The sequence below is a fragment of the Pristis pectinata genome, chromosome 5 (genome assembly GCF_009764475.1).
Source record: "Pristis pectinata isolate sPriPec2 chromosome 5, sPriPec2.1.pri, whole genome shotgun sequence".
Taxonomy (NCBI): Eukaryota; Metazoa; Chordata; class Chondrichthyes; order Rhinopristiformes; family Pristidae; genus Pristis; species Pristis pectinata.
Genome location: NC_067409.1, coordinates 3124009 through 3151064, shown reverse-complemented (window position 1 = coordinate 3151064; position 27056 = coordinate 3124009). Strand labels below are relative to the sequence as shown.

Sequence of the window (27056 nt, the reverse complement as noted above, 5' to 3'; positions counted from 1 at the left end):
CGGGCAATGGGCGGTGGCGGGGGGAGGGGAGGGGGAAACATTGGGGGGAGAGGTAGGGAGAGGAGAATGGAATGGGGAGGGGGGGAATGATGCAGGACTGGGAGCAGTGGGTGGGGGTGAGTCTGTGCCACACTCTGACCCCTCTTCCCCCCCCACTCCCCAGGATTTGCCCACAACCACCGCGATGAGGGGGTGGAACGACTCTGGACTCTCCGCGACTCCTTGGATCAGTCGGACAGTCGGGTTCTCTTCTGTAACTGCTCTGAGATTGGACAGGTGAGATTGTGGGGGGGGTGGGTGGTTGGGGGTTCTGAGCTCCCCTGTGGGTGGGGGTGGGATCCTGTGCTGACAGTGACCATATCCAGGCCCCACTCTCACCCAACTCCCACTCTCGTTCATTAGTGGAGGTACAAGATTCGAAAGTAACTGGAAAACCATCGCTCTGAGCAAAGATCGAACGAGCTCAGCAGCGGGGACTGAGGGGAGACTCAAATGAGGCGGTTGTAATGTAGGTAGGAGAAGCAGAAAGATCGGGTGTGTTTCAGTGGGCTGAGCCGCTGCCTTACAGCTCCAGAGACCCGGGTTCAATCCCGATCTCTGGCGCTGTCTGTGTGGAGTTTGCATGCTCTCCCTGTGACCGCGTGGGTTTCCCCTGGATGATCTGGTTTCTTTTTCCCATGTCCCAAAGATGTGTAGGTCAGTGGGTTAATGAGCCACTGTAAATTGCCCCCAGTGGTGGGGGGGGGGTAGTGAGAGGTAGAATCTAGGGGTAGTCAATGGGAGTGTGGGGAGAATAAAATGGTGTTTTCCTCTAAACTTGCCCTTTTACCTTAAACACATGTCCTCCACTATTTGACATTTCTACCCTGGGGAAAACATCTGACTGTCGACCCCATCTGTCTCTCTCACAATTTTATAAGACTCTATCAGGTCTCCTCTCAGCCCCCGGTTGATGGTCGGCACAGACTCGGTGGGCTGAAGGGCCTGTTTCCCTGCTGTACGACCCATTTCTCTCGGCTGAAGCCACTGGTGGATGATGAGCGTGGAGATGGTACAGAGCGAGGTGGCAGTGTTGGACCATGAGATACTCTGAGGGACAGGTTCAGGCCGAGTTAACAGACACGGGTACGGCAGGTGGAATACAATGCAGAAAATTGTGAGATCACTTAGAACGAGAGGGCACGGGTTTAAGGTGAGCGGGGAGAGACTTAAAGGGACCTGAGGGGCAGGTTTTCCACACATACGGGGTGGTGGTTACATGGAACGAGCTGTCAGAGGCACTGGTAGAGGTGGGTGCTATTACAGTGTTTAAACGACAAGTACGTGAAGAGGAATGGCGAAGAGGGGTACAGGCCTAATGGAGCTAACACGGATGAGTGGGCCGAAGGGCCGGTTTCCACGCTTTGTGACTCGGATTGACGTAGATAGACATCACGGGCGGCGTGGATGAGTTGGGCCGAAGGGCCCGTTTCCCTGCTGTAAACGTTTCTTTGACTCCAGCTCCTGCCTTGTTCCCAGGTGATTGCGAAGAGCATTCCCCAGGGACAGCTTCACCCTCTGCTTTTCCTCCTCTTCGAGGGTCTGGTCGATCCACAGCCCAACTGCTCCAGAGCAGCCTCTGTCGTCATCAACACTCTCGTCAGGATCCGAGGCAGCAGTCTCAGCGACCAGGTCAGTGACTACTTAAGGGTTAACAGGAGGGGGGCTCTGAGCAGCCCTTCACCAGGTTAGTGAGGCACCCTGGGCAGCTGGAGTCATCGGCAACCCATAACAAGGTCAATGAGCGACCCGAGAAACCGGTAACCAGGTTAACCAGAGACTTGGCTACTGGTAAGCAGGTGACCGACCCAGCCGGTAACTATATTAATGACTGGGTGGGTCACAGATGTTTCTTCCTCTAGCTGTGGACCCGGGATATTTCATTGCTTGGCGTCAGCGAGTGGGTAGTGCCAGGAGTCACGTATAGACCCAGTCACATTAGACTGGTCAGGACTTCCCTCCCTGATGACTCTTGTCTCTGGATTACTGATACAATGGCCACAACCCACTGTGGAAAATACCCATCATTCCAGTCTGGAGATGGGTGACGGTGCTATAAAGTGTGTGCAGAAGCACTGACCAGATGTACATGTGTTTATCAGGCTTGTTTGTGAGAGCAGTTGGTCAACTGTATGATGTCCTGGGACCTATCAATGTGTAGAGAGGTTACCCCAAACCTGCACAAAACACCAGTGACGTTACTCCCAACTCTGCTTGTGGATTCTCTGGAAAGTCAATGTGGAGTTTATTGTCATGTGCATAAGTCCATGGGTGCAATGAAAAACTTACTTGCAGGAGCATCACAGGCACACAAATTGGTTTATTGTCACATGTACCGAGGTACAGAGGAAAAACTTTGTTTTGCATGCCATCCATACAGATCATTTCATCACATCGGTCAATTGAGGTAGTACAAGGGAAAACAATAACAGAATGCAGAATAAAGTGTTACAGTTACAGAGAAAGTGCAGGCAGACAATAAGGTGCAAGGCCATGATGAGATAGATTCTGAGGTCAAGAGTCCATCTTATTGTATGGGGGAATCGTTCAATAGTCTTATAAACAGCGGGATACGACTATTGAACAGTCCCCTTGTACAACAGAGACACAACATTCACAAGAAAGGCATAAATTATACAAGAAAAAACACAATTAGGACAAAATCAAAGAAAAACACAAGGTTTTCCACTTTGGAAGCTGTTGAGGGGGATGTCCTGCAGCGATCAAGCAGCAGTAGCCAGGTCTCTGGCACTGGGACTGGTCCTGCTGCTCAGAAGGGGAGGGAGGAGAAGAGGAAGGCAGTAGTGATAGGGGACTCAATAGTCAGGGAAACGGATAGAAGGTTCTGTGGCAGTGAGCATGAATTCCGGATGGTACGTTGCCTCCCAGGTGCCAGGGTCCAGATGTCTCTATTGGGTCCACAGTATCCTCGAGCAGGAGGGAGAACAGCCAGAAGTCATGGTTCATGTTGGTACCAACGACATAGGTAGGAAGAGGGCTGAGGTCCTGAAAAGTGAGTTTAGGGAGCTAGGCGGAAGGCTGAAGAACAGGACCTCAAGGGTAGCAATCTCAGGATTGCTGCCAGTGCCACACGATAGTGAAGGTAGGAATAGGAGGAGATGGCAGATGAACGCGTGGTTGAGGAGTTGGTGCAGGAGGGAGGGATTTAGATTTTTGGATCATTGGGATCTCTTCTGGGGAAGCTGGGACCTGTACAGAGAGGATGGGTTACACCTAAACCCAAGGGGGGCCAGTATCCTTGCAGCCAGGTTTGCTAGGGTGGTTCGGGAGGGTTTAAACTAGATTGTGAGGGGGATGGGAACCAGAGTCAGTGGAAGGATGGGGAAAAGTCAGAGCTAACAGGTAGAGAGGCTTTGAGGAAGGAGAAGCGGAGTACAGAGTATAAAAGGAGAAAGGTGGATGGGCTAAAGTTCATTTACTTAAATGCGAGAAGTATCAGGAATAAGAGAGATGAACTGAGAGCTCGGATAAGCACATGGGACTATGATATTGTGGCTCTTGCAGAGACTTGGAGGTCGCCAGGGCAGGAATGGATATCGAATATTCCTGGATTTCAGTGTTTTAAAAGGGATGGGGGGGGAGAAGAGGAGGAGGGGTGGCGATACTGGTCAGGGACACTATTACAGCTGCAGAAAGGGTGGATAATGTAGAAGGATCCTCTCTAGAGTCAATATGGGTGGAAGTTAGGAACAAGAAAGGAGCAGTTACTCTACTGGGAGTATTCTATAGGCCCGCCGGTAGCAGCAGGGATACTGAGGAGCAGATTGGGAGGCAGATTTTGGAAAGGTGCAAGAATGCAGGGTTATTATCATGGGAGAATTCAACTTCCCAAATATTGATTGGCACCTGCTTAGTGCCAAAGGTGTAGACGGGGCAGAGTTTGTTCGGTGTGCCCAGGACGGATTCCTGTCACAGTATGTTGACAGGCCGATCAGAGGGAATGCCATATTAGATTTAGTTTTAGGTAATGAACTGGGACAGGTGACAGATCTATCGGCGGGTGAGCATTTGGGGGACAGTGACCATTGCTTCATAACCTTTAGCATTGTCATGGACAGGGATAGGAGCACAGAGGACAGGAAGATATTTAATTGGGGAAGGGCAAATTATGAGGCTATAAGGCTAGAACTTGGGAGTGTAAATTGGGATGACATTTTTGAAGGGAAATGTACTATGAAGATGTGGTCACTGTTCAGGGATCTTTTGCAGGATGTTGGGGATAAATTTGTCCCGGTGAGGCAGAGAAGGAGTGGCAGGGTGAGGGAACCATGGGTGACAAGAGAGGTGGAACAACTAGTTAGGAGGAAGAAGGCAGCATACATAAGGTGTAGGCAGCAAGGATCAGAAGGGCTCATGAGGAATATAGAGTCGCAAGGAAGGAACTTAAGAAGGGGCTGAGGAGAGCAAGGGGTGTCACGAACCAGCAACAAAAGAAACACACTGAGCATGATTCAGTGTTAAAAACTATTTTATTAATCACTACTTATGATAATATGAAAAATAAAAGTAAAAATGTTAGTATGTTAGAATTCAAAAATGTTAAACCTCGAACGTTAACCCCAAAACTAAACTCTGCGTGTGTGTGTGTGACAAAGTCCAAAACTCCCAATTCCGGAATGGTTCTTAAAGTTCAGTTCCGCAAGCCATAAGGTGAAACATGAGCAAGGGCTTCTTCAACAACCACCGTTGTCTGAAGATAAGACGTAGACGTAGAGAAACATAGAGAGAGTAAATACGAAATCCAAATGTTCCACGATGGAACCCAAACGACACTTCAGTGTTTACTCGGTAGTGACTTCCTCACCCCAAAAAGCATCCGAACCGTGGTCGTCCACACACAAATACCTGTTTCCTTCTACAGGTCAGCAACAAAGTGAACTCCACCGGATTACTTCCAACTTCCATACATGGATTTCAGTGGCAAACACAGTTATTGTTTCTCATCCATCGATAGAGAAAACAAGCAGGCTGGTGTCTCTCTCCCTTCTCTCTCTCTCTCCTTCTTCTTCTGACTTCTTCAACAACGTCATTACGTCCTTTATCTTCTATTGACGTAAGCACACCCCACACACACATACACACACACTCTCTATCTTAAAGGGACTTTCACTGAGTCCGTAACAGGGGACATGAAAAGGCTTTGGTGAGTAGGGTTAAGGAGAATCCCAAGGCTTTTTTCACGTATGTGAAGAGCAGAAGGATGACAAGAGTAAAGGTAGGTCCGATTGAAGGCAAAGGTGGGAGGATGTGCCTGGAAGCTGTGGAAGTGGGTGAGGTTCTCAATGAATACTTCTCTTCAGTATTCACCAAGGAGAGGGGCCTTGATGACGCTGAGGACAGTGTTGGTGTTAATGTTCCGGAGCATCTAGATATTAAGAGAGAGGATGTGTTGGAACTGTTAGAAAATATTAGGACAGATAAGTCCCCGGGTCCTGACGGGATATTCCCCAGGCTGCTCCGCGAGGTGAGGGAGGAGATTGCTGAACCGTTGGTTAGGATCTTTGAGTCCTCGTTGTCCATGGGAATGGTACCGGAGGATTGGAGGGTGGCAAATGTTGTCCCCTTATTCAAAAAAAGATAGTAGGGATAGTCCAGGGAATTACAGACCAGTGAGCCTTACGTCTGTGGTGGGCAAGCTGTTGGAAAGGGTTCTTAGAGATAGGATCTGTGATCATTTAGAGAATCATGGACTGATTCGGGACAGCCAGCATGGAATTGTGAAGGGAAGATCTTGCCTCACAAGCCTGATAGGGTTCTTTGAGGAGGTGACCAGGAAGATTGATGAGGGTAGTGTAGTAGATGTGGTCTACATGGATTTTAGTAAGGCATTTGACAAGGTTCTGCATGGTAGGCTTCTTCAGAAGGTCAGAGGGCAAGGGATCCAGGGAGGCTTGGCCATGTGGATTCAGAATTGCCTTGCCTGTAGAAAGCAGAGGGTTGTGATGGAGGGAGTGCATTCGGATTGGAGGGCTGTGACTAGTGGTGCCCCACAGGGATCGGTTCTGGGACCTCTACTTTTTGTGATATCTATTAATGATTTGGATGAGGGGGTAGAAGGGCAGGTTAGCAAGTTTGCAGATGACACAAAGGTTGGAGGTGTTGTGGATAGTGTGGAGGACTTTAGGAGATTGCAGAGGGATATTGATAGGATGCAGAGCTGGGCTGAGAAGTGGCAGATGGAGTTCAATCCGGAGAAGTGTGAGGTGGTACACTTTGGAAGGACAAACTCCAAGGCGGAGTACAAAGTTAATGGCAGGATTCTGGGCAGTGTGGAGGAGCAGAGGGATCTGGGGGTTCTTATCCACAGATCACTGAAAGTTGCCTCACAGGTGGATAGGGTAGTTAAGAAAGCTAATGGGATGTTGGCTTTCATAAGTCGTGGGTTCGAGTTTAAGAGCTGTGAGGTAATGATGCAGCTTTACAAAACTCTGGTCAGACCACACTTGGAGTACTGTGTCCAGTTCTGGTCGCCTCATTATAGGAAGGATGTGGAGGCGTTGGAAAGGGTGCAGAGGAGATTTACCAGGATGCTGCCTGGTTTGGAGAGTATGCATTATGAGGAGAGACTAAAGGAGTTAGGGCTTTACTCTTTGGAGAGGAGGAGGATGAGGGGAGACATGATAGAGGTGTACAAAATATTGAGAGGAATAGATAGAGTGGACAGCCAGCACCTCTTTCCCAGGGCACCAATGCTCAATACAAGAGGGCATGGCTTTAAAGTAATGGGTGGGAGGTTCAAGGAAGATATCAGAGGGAGGTTTTTCACCCAGAGAGTGGTTGGGGCATGGAATGCGCTGCCTGGGGCGGTGGTGGAGGCAGGTACATTGGTCAAGTTCAAGAGATTGTTAGATAAGCATAAGGAGGAATTTAAAATAGGGGGATATGTGGGAGGAAGGGGTTAGATAGACTTAATTGAGGTTTAAAGGTCAGCACAACATGGTGGGTCGAAGGGCCTGTATTGTGCTGTACTGTTCTATGGTTCTAAAATCCATTGTAGTGCAAAGTGGTCAGGAGTGTTGGGGTGAGCCATGTCTGTGTGAAGCAGAGTACACAGCAGTCCCTTGTGTCCCTCTGGCACAGCAGTCTTGCTCTTGGGTCTTCTATCTCATTCTCCAGCGATTCTACCTTGGCCTGAAAGATGCTAGGGAAAGGGGGTCTTAAGCCCCTATGCTTCAGCCTTGCCAATCTGGATGCATCATGGCTTGGTATGGCAACTGCTCTGCCCAGGACCGCAAGAAACTGCAGAGAGTTGTGGACACAGCTCAGCGCATCACAGACACCAGCCTCCCCTCCATGGGCTCTGTCTATACTTCTCGCTGCCTCGGTGAAGCAGCCAGCATAATCAAAGAACCCACCCACCCACCCCGGACATTCTCTCTTCTCTCCGCCTCCCATTGGGCAGAAGGTACAAAAGCCTGAAAGCAAGTACCACCGGGTTCAAGGACAGCTTCTGTCTCGCTGTTGTAAGACTATTGAACAGTCCCCTAGTACAATGAGGTGGACTCTTAACCTCATAATCTACCTCGCTGTGACCTTGCCACCTTATTGTCTGCCTGCACTGCACTTTCTCTGTAACTGTAACACTTTATTCTGCATTCTGTTATTGTTTTCCCTTGTACTACCTCAATGCACTGTTGTGATGAAATGATCTGTATGGGTGGCACGCAAAACAAAGTTTTTCACTGTAGCTCGGTACATGTGACAATAATACACCAATTTACCAAACACAGCAGCTATTCTGCAAACAGCTGTAGTGTGTGAGCTGTTGGCTGCACACCACATCTCCTCACTCAGATTCGGAACATGGCCTCTGGATCCCTGAGCCTTTACCAGGGAAAGGCGTTCCCAAGGCAGAAGGGAGTCCCAGAGACCGGTGAATCCAAGGGGGAGTGAGGGAAGGGAAGAATTTTAGGGAGGAGGATAAAGGGACAGAGCCGCCCTGGACGATGAGGAGATGCCACTTGCTCCCACATGCAGCAATTGCATTGGGAGCCAGAAGCATTGCTGCCATTCGGCCCATCATATCAACCCTTCAGCCCACAAAGCTGTGCCGAACATGTCCCTACCCTAGAAATTACTAGGCTTACCCATAGCCCTCTATTTTACTCAACTCCATGTACCGATCTAACAGTCTCTTGAAAGACCCTATCGTATCCGCCACCGTTTCCGGCAGCCCATTCCACACACTCACCACTCTCTGAGTAAAAAAACTTACCCCTGACATCTCCTCTATATCTACTCCCCAGCACCTTAACCCTATGTCCTCTTGTGGCCACCAATTCAGCCCTGGGGAAAAGCCTCTGACTATCCACCCTATCAATACCTCTCATCATCTTATACATCTCTATCAGGTCCCCCCTCATCCTCCGTCTCTCCAAGGAGAAAAGGCCGAGTTCCCTCAACCTGCTTTCATAAGGCATGCTCCGCATCCCAGGAAGCATCCTTGTAGATCTCCTCTGCACCCTCTCTATGGCTTCCACATCCTTCCTGTAGTGAGGCGACCAGAACTGAGCACAATACTCCAAGTGGGGTCTGACCAGGGACTTATATAGCTGCAACAATACCTCACAGCTCCTAAATTCAATTCCCCGATTGATGAAGGAGAATACACCATATATTTGTAGGATTGAATGTATGTACATTCATTGAAATTTTGAATTTAATGTTATGGGAGCTTTCTCGTATGTACCAGTGTCCATGTATGAGGGATTCATAACCCAGGGCGGTCTGTGTAATGAATCTCAGTCCTTCCCGCAGTTTTCCCTTCCGGGCAGCAGGTGGTGGTGTCGCTTCAGTTCTCTGGCTCGGTATCGCCACTGCTGGGTCAAAATAGAGAGGCAACAACTTGCCATTGCAGCAACACACAAAATGCTGGAGGAACTCAGCGGGTCAGGCAGCATCTGTGGGGGGAAATGGGCAGTCAACCTGTCCAAATGAAGGGCCTCGACCCGAAACATCGACTATCCATTTCCCTCCACAGATGCTGCCTGACCCTCTGAGTTCCTCCAGCTCCTTGTGTATTGCTCCAAACTCCGGCGTCTCTTGTGTCTCCAACTTGTCTTGGACAACCTGGCTTCACCAACGGGTGTGTCATGTTGTAGCTCCAGAGCTTTCAAAATCTGCTTGTATCCCCTGGAATTTAGGTTGAGGGAATTGATTGAGGTTTTCTGTGGGGTTTAAGGGGAGAAGCCATTTCCATTGACAGCTTGTATCTCGGTACACGTGACAATAACAGTGAAAAGCTTTTGTTTGCGTGCCTTCCATACAGATCATGCCACACATAATTACATTGAGGGAGTAAAAAAAGAAAGCAATGCAGAATATACTGTACTACATCAATGCACTCTGTACCCAGGACAGTCTCTCTTCTCTCCCCTCTCATCAGGGATAAGATACAGGAGCCTGAGGGCACGTACCACCAGACTTAAGGACAGCTTCTACCCCACTGTGATAAGACTATTGAACGGTTCCCTTATACAATAAGATGGACTCTGACCTCACGATCTACCTTGTTGTGACCTTGCACCTTATTGCACTGCACTTTCTCTGTAGCTGTGACACTTTACTCTGTACTGTTATTGTTTTTACCTGTACTACATCAATGCACTCTGTACTAACTCAATGTAACTGCACTGTGTAATGAATTGACCTGTTTGATCGGTTTGTAAGACAAGTTTTTCACTGTACCTTGGTACAAGTGACAATAATAAACCAATACAGTTACAGAGAAAGTGCAGTGCAGGCAGACAATAAGGTGCAAGGGCCACGACGAGGTAGATTGTGAGGTCAAGAGACCATCTTCATCGTATGAGAGGTCCATTCAAGAGTCTGGTCACAGCGAGGTAGAAGCTGTCCGTGAGCCCTGTGGTATGTGATCTTGAGATTTTGTATCTTTTGCCCGATGGGAGGGGGGAGAAGAGAGAATGTCCGGGGTGGGTGGGGTCTTCGATTATGTCGGCTGCTTTCCTGGGGCAGCGGGAAGTATAGACAGAGTCCATGGTGGGGAGGCTGGTTTAAGAGAAGGACTGGGCTGTGTCCACAACTCTCTGCAGTTTCTTGTGGTCTTGGGCAGAGCAGTTGTCGTACCAAGTGGTGATGTATTCGCTGGGGACTCCGGAGCAAGGGATCTGTAGGTTAGAGCCCATCTGGATTAGGCCTGTGGAACCTGGAAGGCAAGCTATAAAATGGATTGAGTTTGTTACCCAGTGAGGGGTTTGAGGAATGGATGGTAGGGTTGGGCCACAGATCAGCCCTGATCTTGTTGGAAGAACAGGTTAGATGGGCTGAAGGACCACCATCACTTTAACCATCCCATTGCGGACAGCAGGAAGCTGATCGGGGCACAGAAAGAGTTGCATTTGTGTAGTGCCTGTCAGACCACGTGTCCCAACGCTGTTCACAGCCAGGGAGGTGTGTTTTGGGGTGTTGCACTGAGGAGTGGCAGACACTGTGGCACAGGAGGATCCCACAGAACTGGACGGGAGGATGTGAGGATCAGTGATGTGGGCTGAACCATTGGTCCGGGAGACTGGTACTCGCTCTCCCTGCTGGTCCGTGGTGGTTCCACAGGGTGACACACCACCACCTTGGGGGGCGGATGGGGACAAGCTGTAAATGTTGGTGTGCAGCGGTCACCAGGATGGGGAGGGCGGTGGGGTGACGGGTGGCGAGGGTGGGTGGGGGGTGATGGGTGGGGGTGAGCGTCCCTGACCCTGCTGGTTGCTGACAGGTCCCAGAGCTGCTGACGGCCATACACTCCCGCCTGGAATCCATCAGCCAGGAGCCGGTGAAGATGTCCGTCCTGCAGACCGTCTGCCTCCTTGCCTCCCAGAACCTGGCAGCCGTGATCTCCTGTCTCCTCACCTATCCTCTGCCCTTTGACAGGTAGGGAGTCCTGTCCCGTCCCCTCTGCTAGTCTCTGGGGGGGGGGGGGGGGGGGGGGGGGGGGAGCCAGATCGAGGTGGGGTGCATTGCAGGACGGGTTGGAGAGGGGGTTGTGGAACTTTTGGCAGGTAGAGTGGGTCATAGACTCATACAGCAGGGAAACAGGCCCTTCGGCCCAACTGGTCCATGCTGACCACAATTCCCATCTAAGCCAGTTCTACTTGTCCGGGTTTGTCCCATATCCCTCTAAACCTTTCCTCACCGTGTACCTGTCCAAGTGTCTTTTAAATGTTGTTACTGTACCTGCCTCACCCACTGCCTCTGGCAGCTCGTTCCATATACGGACCACCCTCTGGGTGAAGAAGTTGTCCCTCGGGTCCTCTTTAAGTCTTTCCCCTCTCACCTTTAACCTATGCCCTCTAGTTTTAGACTCCTCTACCCTGTGACCACCCACCTTATCTCTGCCCCTCATGATTGTATAAACCTTTCTAAGGTCACCCCTCAGCCGCCTCCGCTCCAGGGGAAACAGTCCCGGCCTGTCCAGTCTCTCCTTATAACTCAAGCCCTCTGGTCCCAATAACATCCCTGTGAATCTTTCTGCATCCTCTCCAGCTCAGTCATATCGTTCCTGTAGCTGGGTGACCAGAACTGCGCACAACACTCCAACTGTGGTGTCACCAACGACTTGTAACATAACATCCCACCTCCTATACTCTGTGCCCTGACCGATGAAGGCCAGTGTGCCAAACACCTGCTTCACTGCCCTGTCTACCTGTGATGCCACTTTCACAGAACCATGTACCTGTACTCCTGGGTCCCTCTGTTCTACACCGCTCCCCAGGGCCCTGCCATTCACTGTGAAAATCCTATCCTGGTTTGACATAAAAAATGCAACATCACGCACTTATCCGAATTAAACTCCATCTGGCCATCCCTCGGCCCACTGGCCCAGATGATCCAGATTGTGTTGTGGGAGGGGGCTGGGGTGGAAGGGTGGGATTTAAGGTCAGAGTGGTCTCGGTGCAAGTTGGGACGCGATGAGAGGCTGGGTCTGGGGAGCTGGTGGCAGGAGGGGGGGGGCCTCGTGTGGGGAGGACTAGGAGACACCCCCCTCCTCAGACCAGGTCCCACCCCACCCGTTTGGGGCCTGAGCTGTGTGTGGAGGGGTCCTGCTGGGGAGGGGAATGGGTGGGGGTGGAGGGAGGGTGAGGGCGATGGGAGGGGGTTGGGGGGGAGGGTGATGGGTGGGGTATGGAGGGGAGGTCGGAAGGAGGGGGTGGGTGAGGATTGGAGGGCGCTGGGTGGGGTATGGAGGGAGGTGGAGGGTGATTGGGGGGGGGTGGAGGGTATCTGGGTGCAGCAGGTGACCACAGCCTCTCTCCACTCCTCCAGGCCCACGGGGGAGATGTGGCGGTCAGTGGCGGTGGATGCGACGCTGGCTCGGGCCGTGCTGGAGCTGCTGACCGAGCGGCTGGACAAGCAGCTGCCGTATGAGGAGCGCCGGGAGTCTCTGCTGAGCAAGGCCGTGGTCCGGCTGGCGACCCTGCAGCCCTTGGCAGTGAGTCCCGCCTCGTCCCTCTGACCCCTTACCCCTGCCTCGTCCCTCTGACCCCCTCCCCCGCCTTGTCCCCCCCCGACCCCCGCCTTGTCCCCCCTTCCTGCCCGTCCGTCTTCTCCCCCCCCCCGGCTAAGTGTGGGATAGGTTGTGATTGTCCTGTCACCGGGCCTTGGTTTGGGGTGTGGGTGGGCAGGGCGGGGTCCGATGGGTCAGCTCTGGGGTGGGGGCGGAATGTGAAATGATTGGGCCCGAGTGGGTGGGTCTCTGGGTCCAAATGGAGTATCGGGGGGGGGTTCTCTCGCCCTGGTCCTGGGGGTGGGGGCAGTGCAGTGTGGGGCACGGTGACCAGGTTGGGATCAGGGTCAGGAGTTGGGGGTGGCAGTGGGAGTCCTGCTGTACTGATTCCCTGTGTCGCCCACCCGCCCCCACAGATCACCTGCGCCCTGCACGAGCTCCTGTCACAGCCCGAGGTGATCCAGGTCGTCGGTCTCCTTCACCCGCTGCTCTTCAGCTCCCTCCTCGTCCGTGTTGGCTCCACTGTCGGTGTCCGGCTGCCCAAGGACCTCCCAAACCAGTCGAAGGAAGGGCGGGGGATTCGCTTCCCCAGGACCCTCGACGTATGCAGGTAAGTGAGAGACGCCCTTGTGCCTCCCTGGCCCCCAGGTTCTTGGAGGGGACAGTCACTGGTATTGGTATTGGTTTATTATTGTCACTTGTACCAAGGTACAATGAAAAGCTTGTCTTGCAAACCAGTCGTACAGTTCAATTCATTACACAGTGCAGTTACATTGAGTTAGTACAGAGTGCATTGATGTAGTACAGGTAAAAACAATAACAGTACAGAGTAAAGTGTCACAGCTACAGAGAAAGTACAGTGCAATAAGGTGCAAGGTCACAAGGTAGATCGTGAGGTCAGAGTCCATCTCATTGTATAAAGTAACCGTTCAATAGTTTTATCACAGCGGGATAGAAGCTGTCCTTGAGCCTGGTGGTATGTGCCTTCAGGCTTCTGTATCTTCTGCCTGATGGGAGAGGAGAGGAGAGAAGGGAGAATGACTTGGATGGGTCTTTGATTATGTTGGCTGCTTCACCAAGGCAGTGAGAGGTATAGGCAGAGTCCATGGAGGGGAGGCTGGTTTCCGTGACGTGCTGGGCTGTGTTCACAACTCTCTGCAGTTTCTTGGGGTCCTGGGCAGAGCAGTTGCCGTACCAAGCCGTGATACATCCAGATAGGATGCTTTCTATGGTGCATCGGTAAAAGTTGGTGAGAGTCAAAGGGGACACGCTGAATTTCTTCAGCCTCCTGAGGAAGTAGAGGTGCTGGTGAGCTTTCTTGACCATGGTGTCTACTTGGTTGGACCAGGTCAGGGTACTGGTGATGTTCACTCCTAGCAACTTGAAGCTCTCAACCCTCTTGACCTCAGCACCATTGATGTAGACAGGAGCATGTACATCGCCCCCTTTCCTGAAGTCAATGACCAGCTCTTTTGTTTTGCTGACATTGAGGGAAAGGTTGTTGTGATGACACCATTCCACTAAGCTCTCTATCTCCTTCCTGTACTCCGACTCATTGCTGTTTGAGATACGGCCTACAACAGTGGTATCATCTGCAAACTTGTAGATGGAGTTAGAGCAGAATCTGGCCACACGGTCATGAGTGTATAGGGAGTGGAGTAGAGGGCTGAGGAATAATCGTGCTGGAGGTGTTGCTGCCTATCCTCACTGATTGCGGTCTGTTGGTCAGGAAGTCAAGAATCCAGTTGCAGAGGGAGGTGTTGAGTCCCAGGTCTCGAGTTTGGTGATGAGTTTGCTTGGAATTATTGTATTGAAGGCAGAGCTGTAGTCAATAAACAATAGTCTAACGTAGGTGTCTTTGGTCTCAGGTACATGGATAGGAAAGGCTTAGAGGGATATGGACCAAACACAGGCAAATGGGACTGGCTCAGGTAGGCAGCTTGGTCAGCATGGATGAGTTGGGCCGAAGGGCCTGTTCACTCTGTGACTCTCCAGTTGGACTGATTTGGCCTCCCCGGTGAACCCAGATCTGCTGAGTGTGCAGTGACGTCCACTTGTCTTGCAGCTGTTCAGTGCACGCTCTCAGGGCAATGTTGTCACGGAGCCAGAATGAGGAGTTGCTCCAGTTCGTGAAGGAAGAGGAGGTCTGGGAGCTGATGAAGAGCCCGGAGACTCACCACCAGGGTGTCACCATCCTGGCGAGGTAAATGTCAGCCGCTCCTGCCCCGATGGCAGTTTCCCCCCACCCTCCCAACCAAGTGACGTCCCGGTGTCCCGCCCCGGCGGTTCCCTCACCCACCGACCGAGATCCCGGTGTCCCGCCTGTGACTGGGAACCACTCTCCCAACTACTGGTAATCAGTCTGTGACTAGGTGAGATTGTTAACCAAGTTCCCCACTACTGATAATTGACCCATGAGTTACCATGAACCCAAATCCCAGCTGCCAATACTCAAACCGAAGTCAATGGCCGATAGTGTTTGGATCCAGTGATTCACCATGGCTGGCATGGACGAGTTGGGCTGAAGGGCCTCTTTCCGTGCTGTATTACTATGAGCCAACTAACCATGTGCCAACTGATGGCAATTAGTTGGTACCTAGGCAAGTTACCGTCAACTAAACTCTGCTGTAAAACAGTCTGGTTACCCTTAACTCAGTTTAGAAATTGTTGGGAGTGGTGATGTTTTTGGGATCTTTCTGGCCTTTGCCTCCTTGAGGAGCAGGAGGAGACCACTCGGCCCCTCATGCCTGCCCCACCATTCAAAGCGATCATGGCTGGTCTGCCCCAGGCCTCTGTGCCAATTCTCAGTGGATCTCAGCTTCCTGATCTTATCTTACCTCCTCTACATCTCCCCCCAGTGATCTGGCCTCCACATCCATTCCGGGGTAGAGAATTTCGGAGATTCACCTCCTCCCATGAGAAGTTCCTGTGCCCCTAATCTGTTAAATGACCAGACCGCCTAATATTGTAACGACGTCCCCTTGTTTGAGATTTTCCCATTAGGGGCAGCATCTCACCAGGGGAAACATCTCAATATCTACTCTGATGTGTTCCCTGAGGATTTTATATCAATAAGATCACCGCTAATTCTTCCAAATCCCTGAGAGTATAGATTGAATTTGTTTAGCATTTTGTGATGGGACGGTGCTCTCTGTATCTCTGATACCTGGAGCCACAGTTTGTTAAACCACTTACAATTCGTTTCAACTCCCCTTCCCGTTCCCACACCCATCTGTCTGTCCCCGGCTGTCTGCACTGCTGGGGTGAGGCCCAACACACACTGGAGGAACAACACCTCGTGTTCTATCTACAACCCAATGGCAGGAACACCGAGTTTTCCAATTTTAGGTTCTCCTCCCCTCTGGTGGGCTTATCCCCGCCTTCCCTCCACCCCCCACCCCCAGTCCTCCCAATTTTATCCCCTTTCTCACTCCCCCCTCCAGCCCCTGTCAACCTCTCTGTCCCCCTCCTCCTGCCGGTTCCATCCACCCACTACATGCATAGATTCTCCCCCTCCCCCCTTGTGCCCAACCCTACCCCTCGCCCCTTTTCTGGTTCCACCTGCCATACATTTCTCCCTTAATGGTTCCCATTCCCACCTCCTTATCAGCACTGGCAGCCCTTTGTATCCCTGCTCGTCTCCCACCTTGACCTCCCCCTCCCTCCCCCTCCCTCCCCCTCCCTCCCCCTCCCTCCCCCTCCCTCCCCCTCCCTCCCCCTCCCTCCCCCTCCCTCCCCCTCCCTCCCCCTCCCTCCCCCTCCCTGTTATTTTCCACCCCTCCTCAGCCACCACCCCCCACCCCCGCTCAATCCTGGTGCAGGCTTTTGACCTGAAATGTCGACAATTCCTTCCCACCCCCCACAGACGCTGCTCGGCCCGCTGAGTTCCTCCAGCAGATTGCCTGGAGCTCCCTGCAGCCTCACTGGGTTACAATGCAAGGCTGGAGGCTCTTGTTACGATGACCCCCACCATCCCACCCCCCCCCCCCCCCCAATCCAGGCACAGGGCCAGGGGTGGCGAACCCGGTGGGACGTTTCTGCCTGTTCCTACCCCATCGAACTCGTCTCCTTGTACCTCACATCGTGTTTCCCTACCCCTCCTCCCGTGCCAGTCCCTTCCCACCTACATCCCTGACACCTCGTCTGCTCTCCACCACCACAACCATGTCCCGTTCCCTGGCTCCCATCATGGACGTCCAGTCCCAGTGCCCTCCCCACCCCCCTCACCCCCATCAGGAAGGCCTCAGGGCTCCCCACTTCTCTCTGGAACACCAACCCGACCAGCTCCCCCTCAGCACCAGCCGCCTCCTGGCCCTCCAGGTCTCCTCATTTGGCTGCTCCCTCCCTCGATTCCAGGCTCCCCCTTCCTCTCCCATCATATTCCGTCACCTTCAGCCCTTTGTCACCTCCCATTCCCACTCTCCCTCCCTCCCTCCCTCCCTCCTCTCTCACAGATCCATCCATCATCTGGGTCATACCGGCCTTAAGACCATTCGGCCCATTGAGTCTGCTCCGCCATTCTATCATGAGCTGATCCATTCTCACATTTAGCCCTACTCCCCCGCCTTCTCACCACAACCTTTGATGCCCTGGCTACTCAGATACCTATCAATCTCTGCCTTAAATACACCCAATGACTTTGCCTCCACAGCCGCCCGTGGCAACAAATTCCACAGATTCACCGCCCTCTGGCTGAAGAAATTTCTCCGCATCTCTGTTCTGAATGGACGCCCTTCAGTCCTGAAGTCGTGCCCTCTTGTACTAGACTCCCCTACCATGGGAAACAACTTTGCCACATCTACTCTGTCCAGGCCTTTTAACATTCAAAATGTTTCTATGAGGTCCCCCCTCATTCTTCTGAACTCCAAGGAGTACAGCCCAAGAGCCGTCAAACGTTCCTCATATGTTAACCCTCTCATTCCTGGAATCATTCCAGTGAACCTTCTCTGAACCCTCTCCAACGTCAGCACATCCTTTCTTAAATAAGGAGCCCAAAATTGCACACAGTTCTCCAAGTGAGGTCTGACCATCTGCCCTCTCAGTCCAGATGAAGGGTCTCAGCCCGAAACGTCGACTGTCCACTTCCATCCACAGATGCTGCCTGACCCACTGAGTTCCTCCAGTGTTCTGTGTGTTCCAGATTCTGCAGTCTCTGTGTCTACAGCGGGACCTCTGGGCTGCAGAGTTCTCCGGCTCTGCGCTGGAGTTTCCTGTCGGGAGCTGGGAGACAGTGAAGTGTATCCCATCCAGAACTGCTGACTATCCGTGGGCAGGGTGGGGAGCGGGCTTTAATGTCAGCCCAACATTGTGGAGGAGACAGCGCCTGGTTCTTTACCGGGGCAAGGGTCGGGGCATACGGAGGGACGCCTCCCTAAGCTGGGCCAGGGCCAGAGGTGGGGGTGGGAGGGGTCGGTCACAGCTGCAGGATCTAACCGGAGGCGGGGGTGGGGGGCTTCTCTCTGCCGCAGGGCCATGGCGAGACACAGCACGTCACATCTGAGCAGCATCGTGGAGAGGCTGGAGCCGGTCCTGACTGCACCCTACGAGGGCCAGAGGGTCACCGTGACTGCCTTCTTCGCCGAGGTGAGGAGGGTGGGGGGAACCTCTCGGTGCTCGTCTGCCCTCTACCCACCCCTCACCTGGGGCTTTGGAACCATGGCTTCGCTGGGCCTTGGGGCCGCTCTGTGCCTCGAGGCGGGTGGGATGAGGAGGCTTGTGAGTCGGACGGGTGGAATCTGTCCAGGCCCGAGGAAGATGTGTAACTGGATCCGAGGACACTCGGAATTGTCTTGGCCGCGTGGCTGGAAAACTCCAAGTGATGTTTTCTTGGACAGACTTTCCTCTGGATGTTGGGAACCCCTGGCTCTCAGATTTTCCATCTCCTATAAAATACTGCTAGCTAATGCTTTCATCGCCGAGATGTGCTGACTACTCCTTGCCGGAGGGATTAACCCTTTCCAGCCTGGATTTTTGGGCCATTGCAAATCATAGCCCTTGCCCCAAGGGTTAACTGTCCTCACCCACCCGTCTCCTGCCTTGCCCCACTGACCAGCGTATCACCTGCCCTGTTATTACCCGACCCACTGCTTACACTGCCCTAGCCTCACCTCCCGCTTCCTTCCTCAGTTCTTCCCCCCCCCCCCCCACCCCCCCACCCACACAATTCCATCTTCCCCAATTTCCCAACCCCTGCTGCCATCTTGTCATATTCATACCGCACGGAGACAGGCCCTTCGGCCCAACTGGTCCATGCTGACCAAGATTCCCATCCAAGCCAGTCCCATTTGCCCACATTTGGCCCATATCCCTCTAAACCTTTCCCATCTGTGGACCTGTCCAATTGTCTTTTAAATGTTGTTAATGTACCTGCCCCAACCACTTCCTCTGGCAGCTCTTTCCATAGATACACCACCCTCTGGGTAAAAGAAGTTGCCTCTCAGGTTCCTATTAAATCTCTCCCCTCTCCCTTTAAACCTGTGCCCCTCTAGTTCTTGATTCCCCAACCCTGGGAAACAGACTGTGTGCATTCACCCTGTCGGTGCCCCTCATGATTTTATACACCTCTATAGGATCACCCCTCAGTCTCCTAAACTCTAATGAATAAAGTCCCAGCCTGCTCAACCTCTCTCCATAACTCAGCCCCTTGAGTCCCAGCAACATCCTCATAAATCTTCTTCGCCCTCCTTCCAGCTTAACGACGTTGTCTTCAGTCACCCAGCACAGCCTCTGCCCCACCCCTGCCCTCCTCAGTCACCCCTGTCTCCCTACCTTCGCCACTCCAGTGTCCTCACCCCTTCCTCGGTGCTCACTCCCCTCCCTCCCTCCCTCAGCCTGATTCCCCTCTGAGATCTCTGGGTGCACCCTGTCCTGATCGCTGTCACTCTGCGACTGGCCCAAGCTGCGCAGGCTCCTCCTCACATCCCACCCCACTGTCCTCTGTACTCCTCTGGGAAACCTGGAGACTGACTCAGTGGATGACCCTTCAGCCCATCATCATCTTGCCCACCATGTAGCTCCCATTTGTACCAATCTCATTTGCTTGCACTTGGTCTGTAACCCTCTACACCTTTGAAGGCTCCTCCAGATACTACATCAGCGCTGTGAGAGTCTCTGCCTCCACCACCCCCTCAGGCATGTGTTCCTGATTCCAACCCTCTGGGGGGAGGGGAACATTCCTCCTCAGATCCCCTCCAACCCTCCTCCCTCTTGCCCTGTGCCTCTTGGTCTTAGATTGGTAATTGGTTTGTTATTGTCACAAGTGCCAAGATGCAGTGAAAAGCTTTTGTCTGCCTGCCAACCAGACAGATCATTCCATATACAAGTACATTGAGGTAGTACAAAGGAAAACAGAATGCAGAATATAGTGTTACAGTTACAGAAAAAGTGCAGTGCAGGCAGACAATAAGGTGCAAGGTCATGACAAGGTAGAGTGTGAGGTCAAGAGTCCATCTTTAGCGTAGAAGCGTCTGATAACAGCGGGATAGAAGCTGTCCCTGAGCCTGGTGGTACGTGCTTTCAGGCTTTTGTATCTTCTGCCTGATGCGAGGGGGGAGAAGAGAGAACGTCCATGTTGGGAGGGGTCTTTGATTATGTTAGCAGCTTTACCGAGGCAGCGGGAAGTGTAGACAGAGTCCATTGGGGGGAGGCTGGTGTCCGTGATGCGCTGAGCTGTGTCCACAACTCTCTGTGGTTTCTTGTGGTCCTGGGCAGAGCAGTTGCCGTACCAAGCCGTGATGCATCTGGGTAGGATGCTTTCTATGGTGCATCGATAAAAGTTGGTGAGGGTCAAAGGGGACATGCCAAATTCCTTTAGCCTCCTGAGGAAGTAGAGGTGCTGGTGAGCTTTCTTGGCCGTGGCGTCTACGTGGTTGGACCAGGAGTTGCTGGTGGTGCACCTCTGGGGTGAAGGTTAACACCTGGAGCCCGACACACCGCTCAGTGTCTCAACAGGTCCTGGTGCCCTCTGACCCCTGACCCTCTCGTTGACAGTTACTGAACCACCGTGTGACCTCTGACCTGCTCCTGACTGACGTGTTGATCAGCAGCCTCCTGCGGTGCCTGGTCGATGTGTCCGCCCTGGTCCGGATGTTGTCCATCCGGGGGCTCGGGAACGCTGCTGACGGGGCTGCGGGCAAGGTAGGTCATATCCTCACCCCTCCACCCCCACCCCACCCTCCTGGGCAAGGTAGGTTGTACCTCCCGCTCCCCAGGGGTGTGAGGGGTGGGGCGGGAGGGCGGGGGGAACAGGGTCTGGAGGCTTGGGAAGGAAGTGGGGTGAGGGAGCTCTGGGGTGTAGGGGGTTGGGTTGGGTGAGGAGGGGTGGGTCTTGTGGACAGGCTGGGGAGTGGGACTGACCCAGGCCCCGTCCCCACCCCACGTTCACCAGTACTCCACCCAGTGGGGAGGGGTGGGCAGTGGGTGGGGTGGTGGGTGGGGGGGACTGTGGGTGGGATGGTGGGGTGGCAGGGCTGCGGGTGGGGGTGACTGTGGGTGGTGTGGTGGCTCTATGGGTGGGGAGGGGTGGGCTGTGGTTGGGTGGGGGTGACTGGATGGGGCAGGGGTGGGATGGGTGGGGGTGGTTGTGGGTGGGGTGGGGGCAGCTCTGGATGGGGCAATGGATGGGACTGACCCAAGGCCCGTCCCCACCCCACAGGTTCACAAGTACTCCACCCGCCTGCTGTCGGCCATGATTGCGGGCATGGACGAGAAGGACGACCCCGATGACCGCATCACCCTGGAGTCCATGTCCGGCCTCTCCAAGGTGCTGGCCCAGCTGGAGGAGAACAACGTGCAGCCCATCCTCATCAACATCGCCCTCCGCATACGGCCCTTCTTCGAAAAGGTGAGGACCGGGAGAGGGGTAATGGGGCCAGTCACTGGCACACAGCTCTGTGTGACTCCCTCCCCAACGTCCAGCCCTTCACTCTCGACAACTCTCCAGTGTCCAGCTGGTTGCACTTTGACCACCCTCAGCTCGATCGTTACTGGGTCCAGGGGGGTCAGACCCCCACTTCGCTGCATTGAACGGCATCTGCCCCAGTGTGGCCCACCCACCAATCGTCCCCCTCTACCCTCCTGACCCTCCTGTGTGCCCCGACGGTTGCCTGCAGACCCCAGTACCTGTTCCTCTCCTTAATGAAGACCCCAGCACAGGTACCCGGCTCGTTGACATGTGTCTGGCCTGTTGTCTGCCCCCATTCGGCCCACACCCCACCCCACCCACGCCCGTACTCCCTGCCAGAGTTCTTGAGTTTCACGTCATCGCATGACGGCTTCTGAGGTTCGCCAGCCGGGATGGAGACTGGTTGTGTGGGGGAGGTAGTCTGTCTCCTATCCCCCTGACCCACAGGTTGTGAGAGGCTCCCTCACCTCAACCTTCCCTTGCCAGAGGAAGCAGTGGAGGTGGGTAGAATTACAATGTTTAAAAAGCACTCAGACAGGTAGATGATAGGAAAGGTTTGGAAGGTTCTGGGCCAAACCCAGGCAAATGGGAGTAGCTTGGATGTGTATCTTGGTCAGAATGGAGCAGTTGGGCCGAATGGCCCGTTTCTGTGTATAACTCTATGACTCGGGTGCGTGGTGTTGCATTTTGGGAAGACTTACAGTGAATGGTGGGGCCCTGCGGAGCGTTGTAGAACAGAGGGACCTAGGAGTCCAAGTACATGGTTTCTGGAAAGTGCCGACACAGGTAGACAGGGTGGTGAAGAAGGCGTCTGGCACGCTGGCCTTCATCAGTCAGGGCAGTGAGTGTAGGATTTGGGATGTTACGCTGCAGTTGTACATCGGTGAGGCTACATTTTGGAATATTGTGTCCAGTTTTGGTCCCCCTGCTGTAGAAAGAATGCCATTAAACTGGAAAGAGTGCAGAGGAGATTCACGAGGATGTTGCCGGGACTGAGTTATAGAGAGGTTGAACAGGCTGGGACTTTATTCATTGGAGTGTAGGAGAATGAGGGTGACCTTGTTGAGGTGTATAAAACCATGAGGGCCATAGACAGGGTGAATGTACACAGTCTTTTTCCCAGGGTTGGGGAATCAAGAACCTGAGGGCATAGGTTTGAGGGGAGAGGTTTAATCAGGACCTGAGGGGCAACTTCTTCACCCAGAGGGTGGTCAGTATATGGAACGAGCTGCCAGAGGAAGTGGGTGAGGCAGGATTGTTAACATTTAAAAGACACTTGGACAGGTCCGTGGATAGGAAAGGTTTAGAGGGATATGGGCCAAATGCTGGCAAATGGGATTAGCTTAGGTGGGGATCTTGGTCGGCATGGACCGGTTGGGCCGAAGGGCCTGTTTCTTGTCGTTTAACTCCATGGTGCCATTGGTGAGTGTGCTGATGCTACCCTCTCTCCACAGGACGAGGACAGGGTCCGGGCTGCAGCCTTCACAGTTTTTGGGAACCTGTCCCGCTTTGGAGATGGAGAGTCGAAGGCCGACTTCCTGGAGCAGGTCCACTCCAGCCTGGTCAGCCTGCTGCTTCACCTCAATGACAGCAGCGAGGAGGTGGTGAAGGTAGCCGGTGGTGAAGGGAGGGTCCAGACATTCCGGAAGTGGGGGGATGTGTATGGGGAGTGCGGCGGGGGAGGATATGGCTCTGGATGACTTGATAGTGACCTCTGCCCTCCTGCCTTCACCCTTTTCCTTGAGCAAACATGAGCCAGGCTACTGTGAAATCTTTGGGCCCCGTATCTAAGGATGTGTTGACCCTGGAGAGGGTCCAGAGGAGGTTCACAAGAATTGACCCTGGAAGAACGAAAGGATTAACGTATGAGGAGCGTTTGACGTCTCTGGGCCTGTACTTTATGGGGTTCAGGGGGGATCTCATTGAAACCTACTAGATACTGAAAGGCCTGGATAGAGTGGACGTGGAGAGGATGTTTCCATCAGTGGGAGAGTCCGGGATCCAAGGGCACAGCCTCAGAATGAAGGGACGTCCCTTTAGAACTGAGATGAGGAGGAATTTCTTCAGCCAGAGGGTGGTGAATCTGTGGAATTCGTTGCCACAGACGGCTGTGGAGGCCAAGTCACTGGCTGTATTTAAGGCAGAGATTGATCGGTTCTTGATTAGTAAAGGGGGAGGGGGGGTGGTTAAGGGTTACGGGAAGAAGGCAGGAGAATGAGGTTGGAAAAAAAAATCAGCCATGATTGAATGGTGGAGCAGACTCGATGGGCTGAATGGCCTAACTCTGCTGCTATTATCTTATGGCCTTATGGTGGATAAGCAAATAGGTTATGGGACAGTGTGGAGGGAGCTTCACCCTGTGTCTGACCCCGGGAGTGTGTGATGGGACGGTGTGGAGGGAGCTTCACCCTGTGTCTGACCCCGGGAGTGTGTGATGGGACGGTGTGGAGGGAGCTTCACCCTGTGTCTGACCCTGGGAGTGTGTGACGGGACGGTGCGGAGGGAGCTTCACCCTGTGTCTGACCCTGGGAGTGTGTGACAGGACGGTGCGGAGGGAGCCTCACCCTGTGTCTGACCCCGGGAGTGTGTGATGGGATGGTGCGGGGGGAGCTTCACCCTGTGTCTGACCCTGGGAGTGTGGGATGGGACGGTGTGGAGTGAGCTTTACTGAACATGCATCAAGTACTTTGAGAGCCATAATTTAATGCCAGCTCTTTGCCACTCATTCCCTTCTCTCTCTCTCTCTGCAGGCCTGTAAATTTGCCCTCCGTTTGATCGGCCCTCTTATGGGCTCGGACAACGTCAGTGCGATGTTTCAGAAGCACCTGCTAGAGGAGGCAAACCTTCACTATGGAGAGTTCATCAACGATCTGGCCAAACATATTGTGAGTTGTTTGTTCGGTGGCAAACGCCCCACGAGTTGCCTCTGTACAGTCCCTCATCACCCAGGTATCCCTCAGTCACACGGACCCCAGGGGCCACCAACACCACCCCAAGGGCAGTCAAAGGACAATAAACGCTGGTCTTGCCGGTGACTGCTACATCTGACAACACAGCAGGAGGGGGCCACTCGCTTGCCCGCCATTCAATACGATCATGGCTGACCTACCCCAAGCTGCAACCTTTCTGTGCCAGTGCCCCACAACCCTCGATTTTTCAAAAATGTATCTACCACCACTCTAAACCCATCTAATGATCCATCCTCTGCAACCCCCGGAACAGAATTTCAGACATTCACTGTTCTCTGCGACAAGAAATTTCTACGAACCTTGGCCTGCAATGAATGTTCCCTTATCATGTCATCCCCTTGTATGAGACTCTCCCACTAGGGACAACATCTCATCTACCCTGTCAGGCCCCCTTCAGTTCTTGAATGTTTTAGTGACTTCTCTGAAGTACAGGCACAACCTGTCTATCCTGCAGACTTGAATGCACCTGTGACGCTGGACCCTAGCCCAGTCACCCACCCACAGGAATGTCCCCTGGGTGTTGTGACACACAAGCAAAAGTACAGGATCCCATTTGAATTTTTTTCCTCTGCAGATCAGCAGTTTCCCAGAGAAAATTAACTTCTACATCATGGGCAATGTCTCGTTCTTCAAAAGCACCAGGCCTGAGATTCGAGGAAATGCTGTCATGTTCACAGGTAAATCATCCTTGGAGGGAAAGTGACCATTGTGAAGGTAACCTGGTACACAAACACCAACGCCAGAGAACCAAGCAGCAATGTTTACAGGTACTCGGTGTCATGTGGTAGGGGGAGAGTCCCGAGGAAGGGTCCTGACCGAAACGTTGTCCGCCTGCTTTTCTCCACGGATGCTGCCTGGCCTGCTGAGTTCCTCCAGCATCATCGTGTTTCTCATTTATATTTGGATCTACAGGCAGCTAGGAACAGGCTGGAATCTAACTGAGGGGTTGGAGGGTCCAAATATAGAATACCAGATATCCCAGAATGAGTAACAGGCTGGAATCAAATCAGTGGGTTCAGGGTTTTGTACACAGATTTCGTCCCAGGTAACTGCAACTGCATTACATTGCAATCTGTAACTCACTGCTAGGCTATCCACTACCAGTGTCAGAGACTGATGGGTGATCTACTGGAAGTATATAAAACTATGAGAGGCACAGATAGTGTAGACAGACTTTTTCCCAGGGTGCAAATGTCAAATACTCAAGGGCATAGCTTTAAGGTGAGAGGGGGAAGGTTTAACAGAGATTTACAAGGCGAGTGCTTTACACAGAGAGTGGTGGGTGCCTGGAACGGGCTGCTGGGGGTGGAAGCAGATATGACAGCAATGTTTAAGGGGCATTTAGACAGGCAGAATCAGAATTATTTTCTCTGACATACGACGTGAAATTTGTTTAGCGGCAGCAGTACAGTGCAAAGACAAGAATAACGAGGTAGGGTTCATGCGTCATTCAGAACTCTGATGGCAGAGGGGAAGAAGCTGTTCCTGAACCGTTGAGTTTGGGTCTTCAGGCTCCTGTACCTCCTCCCTGATGGTAGTAATGAGAAGATGGTGTGTTCCGGGTGGTGAGGGTCCTTAGTGATGGATGCCGCTTTCTTGAGGCACTATATCTTGAAGATGTCCTCGATGATGGGGAGGGTTGTGCCCGTGATGGAGCTGGTTGAGTCTACAACCTTCTGCAGCCTCTTGCGACCCTGTGCATTGGAGCCTCCGTACCAGGTGGTGATGCAACCAGTCAGAATGCTCTCCACCGTACATCTGTAGAAATTTGTGAAGGGTCTTTGGTGACATATCAAACACATGAACAGGCAGGGAATGGAGGCAGATAGACCATGTGCAGGGAGATGGGACTAGTGATCAGCACAGACACTGTACTCTCTACATAACCAACTAAACCCCTGATTAGATTCCAGCCTGTATTTCACTTCTGGGTATGTTACTCTGCGGGGGGTGAGGAGTGAGGCTGCCCATGCATTGTACGATGCCCCAGAGTGGAAGGGATGTCTGTTAGTTGGAGACTGCAGTGAATATGCTCCCGTGTTGGGTGATATCAGAGTGGTTTGATGTTTGTGTTTTCCCAGGGTTCCTCCTGGGGAATCTGTCACAGACCGAGCTTCAGTCAGTTTCCCTGGAGCATGTGTGTGGAGGTGAGTGATCTCAGCTGCTTCCTGACCTGGTTACATCTGCTTCTCTGGGGGGGTTAGTGTAATTTGTCTGTCCATGGTGTTTCTCTTAAAATAAGTCATTGGTGTTACCACCAAATGCTCGCACGGCAGGTGGAGGGGCTTGGATGCAGGGTGAAGCTCCCTCCACACTGTCCTGTCACACACTCCCGGGGTCAGACGCAGGGTGAAGCTCCCTCCGCACCGTCCCGTCACAGACTCCCGGGGTCAGGCGCAGGGTGAGGCTCCCTCTGCACCGTCCCGTCACACACTCCCACTGTATGGGTTAGACAGAATGAAACTCCCTTTATACAGTCCTATTACACAGTCCCAGGGCAGGGGTAGTACACATTAGATGCAGAGTAAAGCTCCCCCTTGGGACCGTGCAGGTGAATAAACAGCCCCGTGTCCTGACCTGTGGCTGTTCTGGTGCAGGAGGTGTGGCAGACGTGCAGCTGTTAGAGTGAGAGCACAGACTTGGTCTGAGTCCGCTGAGCAAACCTGTG

At 52.9% G+C, this 27056-nt stretch overlaps 1 protein-coding gene across 2 annotated transcripts in view; it reads left to right on the top strand.

Moving 5' to 3' along the window:
• The window catches only part of mroh1 (maestro heat-like repeat family member 1), a 91891-nt gene that overhangs the window by 62789 nt on the left and 2046 nt on the right, over positions 1 to 27056 (top strand). For both annotated transcript variants that reach the window (XM_052015969.1, XM_052015968.1), the window contains 13 exons: positions 164 to 276; positions 1519 to 1671; positions 10790 to 10944; positions 12337 to 12502; positions 12934 to 13127; positions 14583 to 14720; positions 17986 to 18100; positions 20507 to 20653; positions 21171 to 21359; positions 22874 to 23029; positions 24170 to 24304; positions 24963 to 25065; positions 26470 to 26535. In XM_052015969.1, the coding sequence (XP_051871929.1) occupies positions 164 to 276; positions 1519 to 1671; positions 10790 to 10944; positions 12337 to 12502; positions 12934 to 13127; positions 14583 to 14720; positions 17986 to 18100; positions 20507 to 20653; positions 21171 to 21359; positions 22874 to 23029; positions 24170 to 24304; positions 24963 to 25065; positions 26470 to 26535 (1830 nt within the window). The remainder of the gene's footprint in view (positions 1 to 163; positions 277 to 1518; positions 1672 to 10789; positions 10945 to 12336; positions 12503 to 12933; positions 13128 to 14582; positions 14721 to 17985; positions 18101 to 20506; positions 20654 to 21170; positions 21360 to 22873; positions 23030 to 24169; positions 24305 to 24962; positions 25066 to 26469; positions 26536 to 27056) is intronic.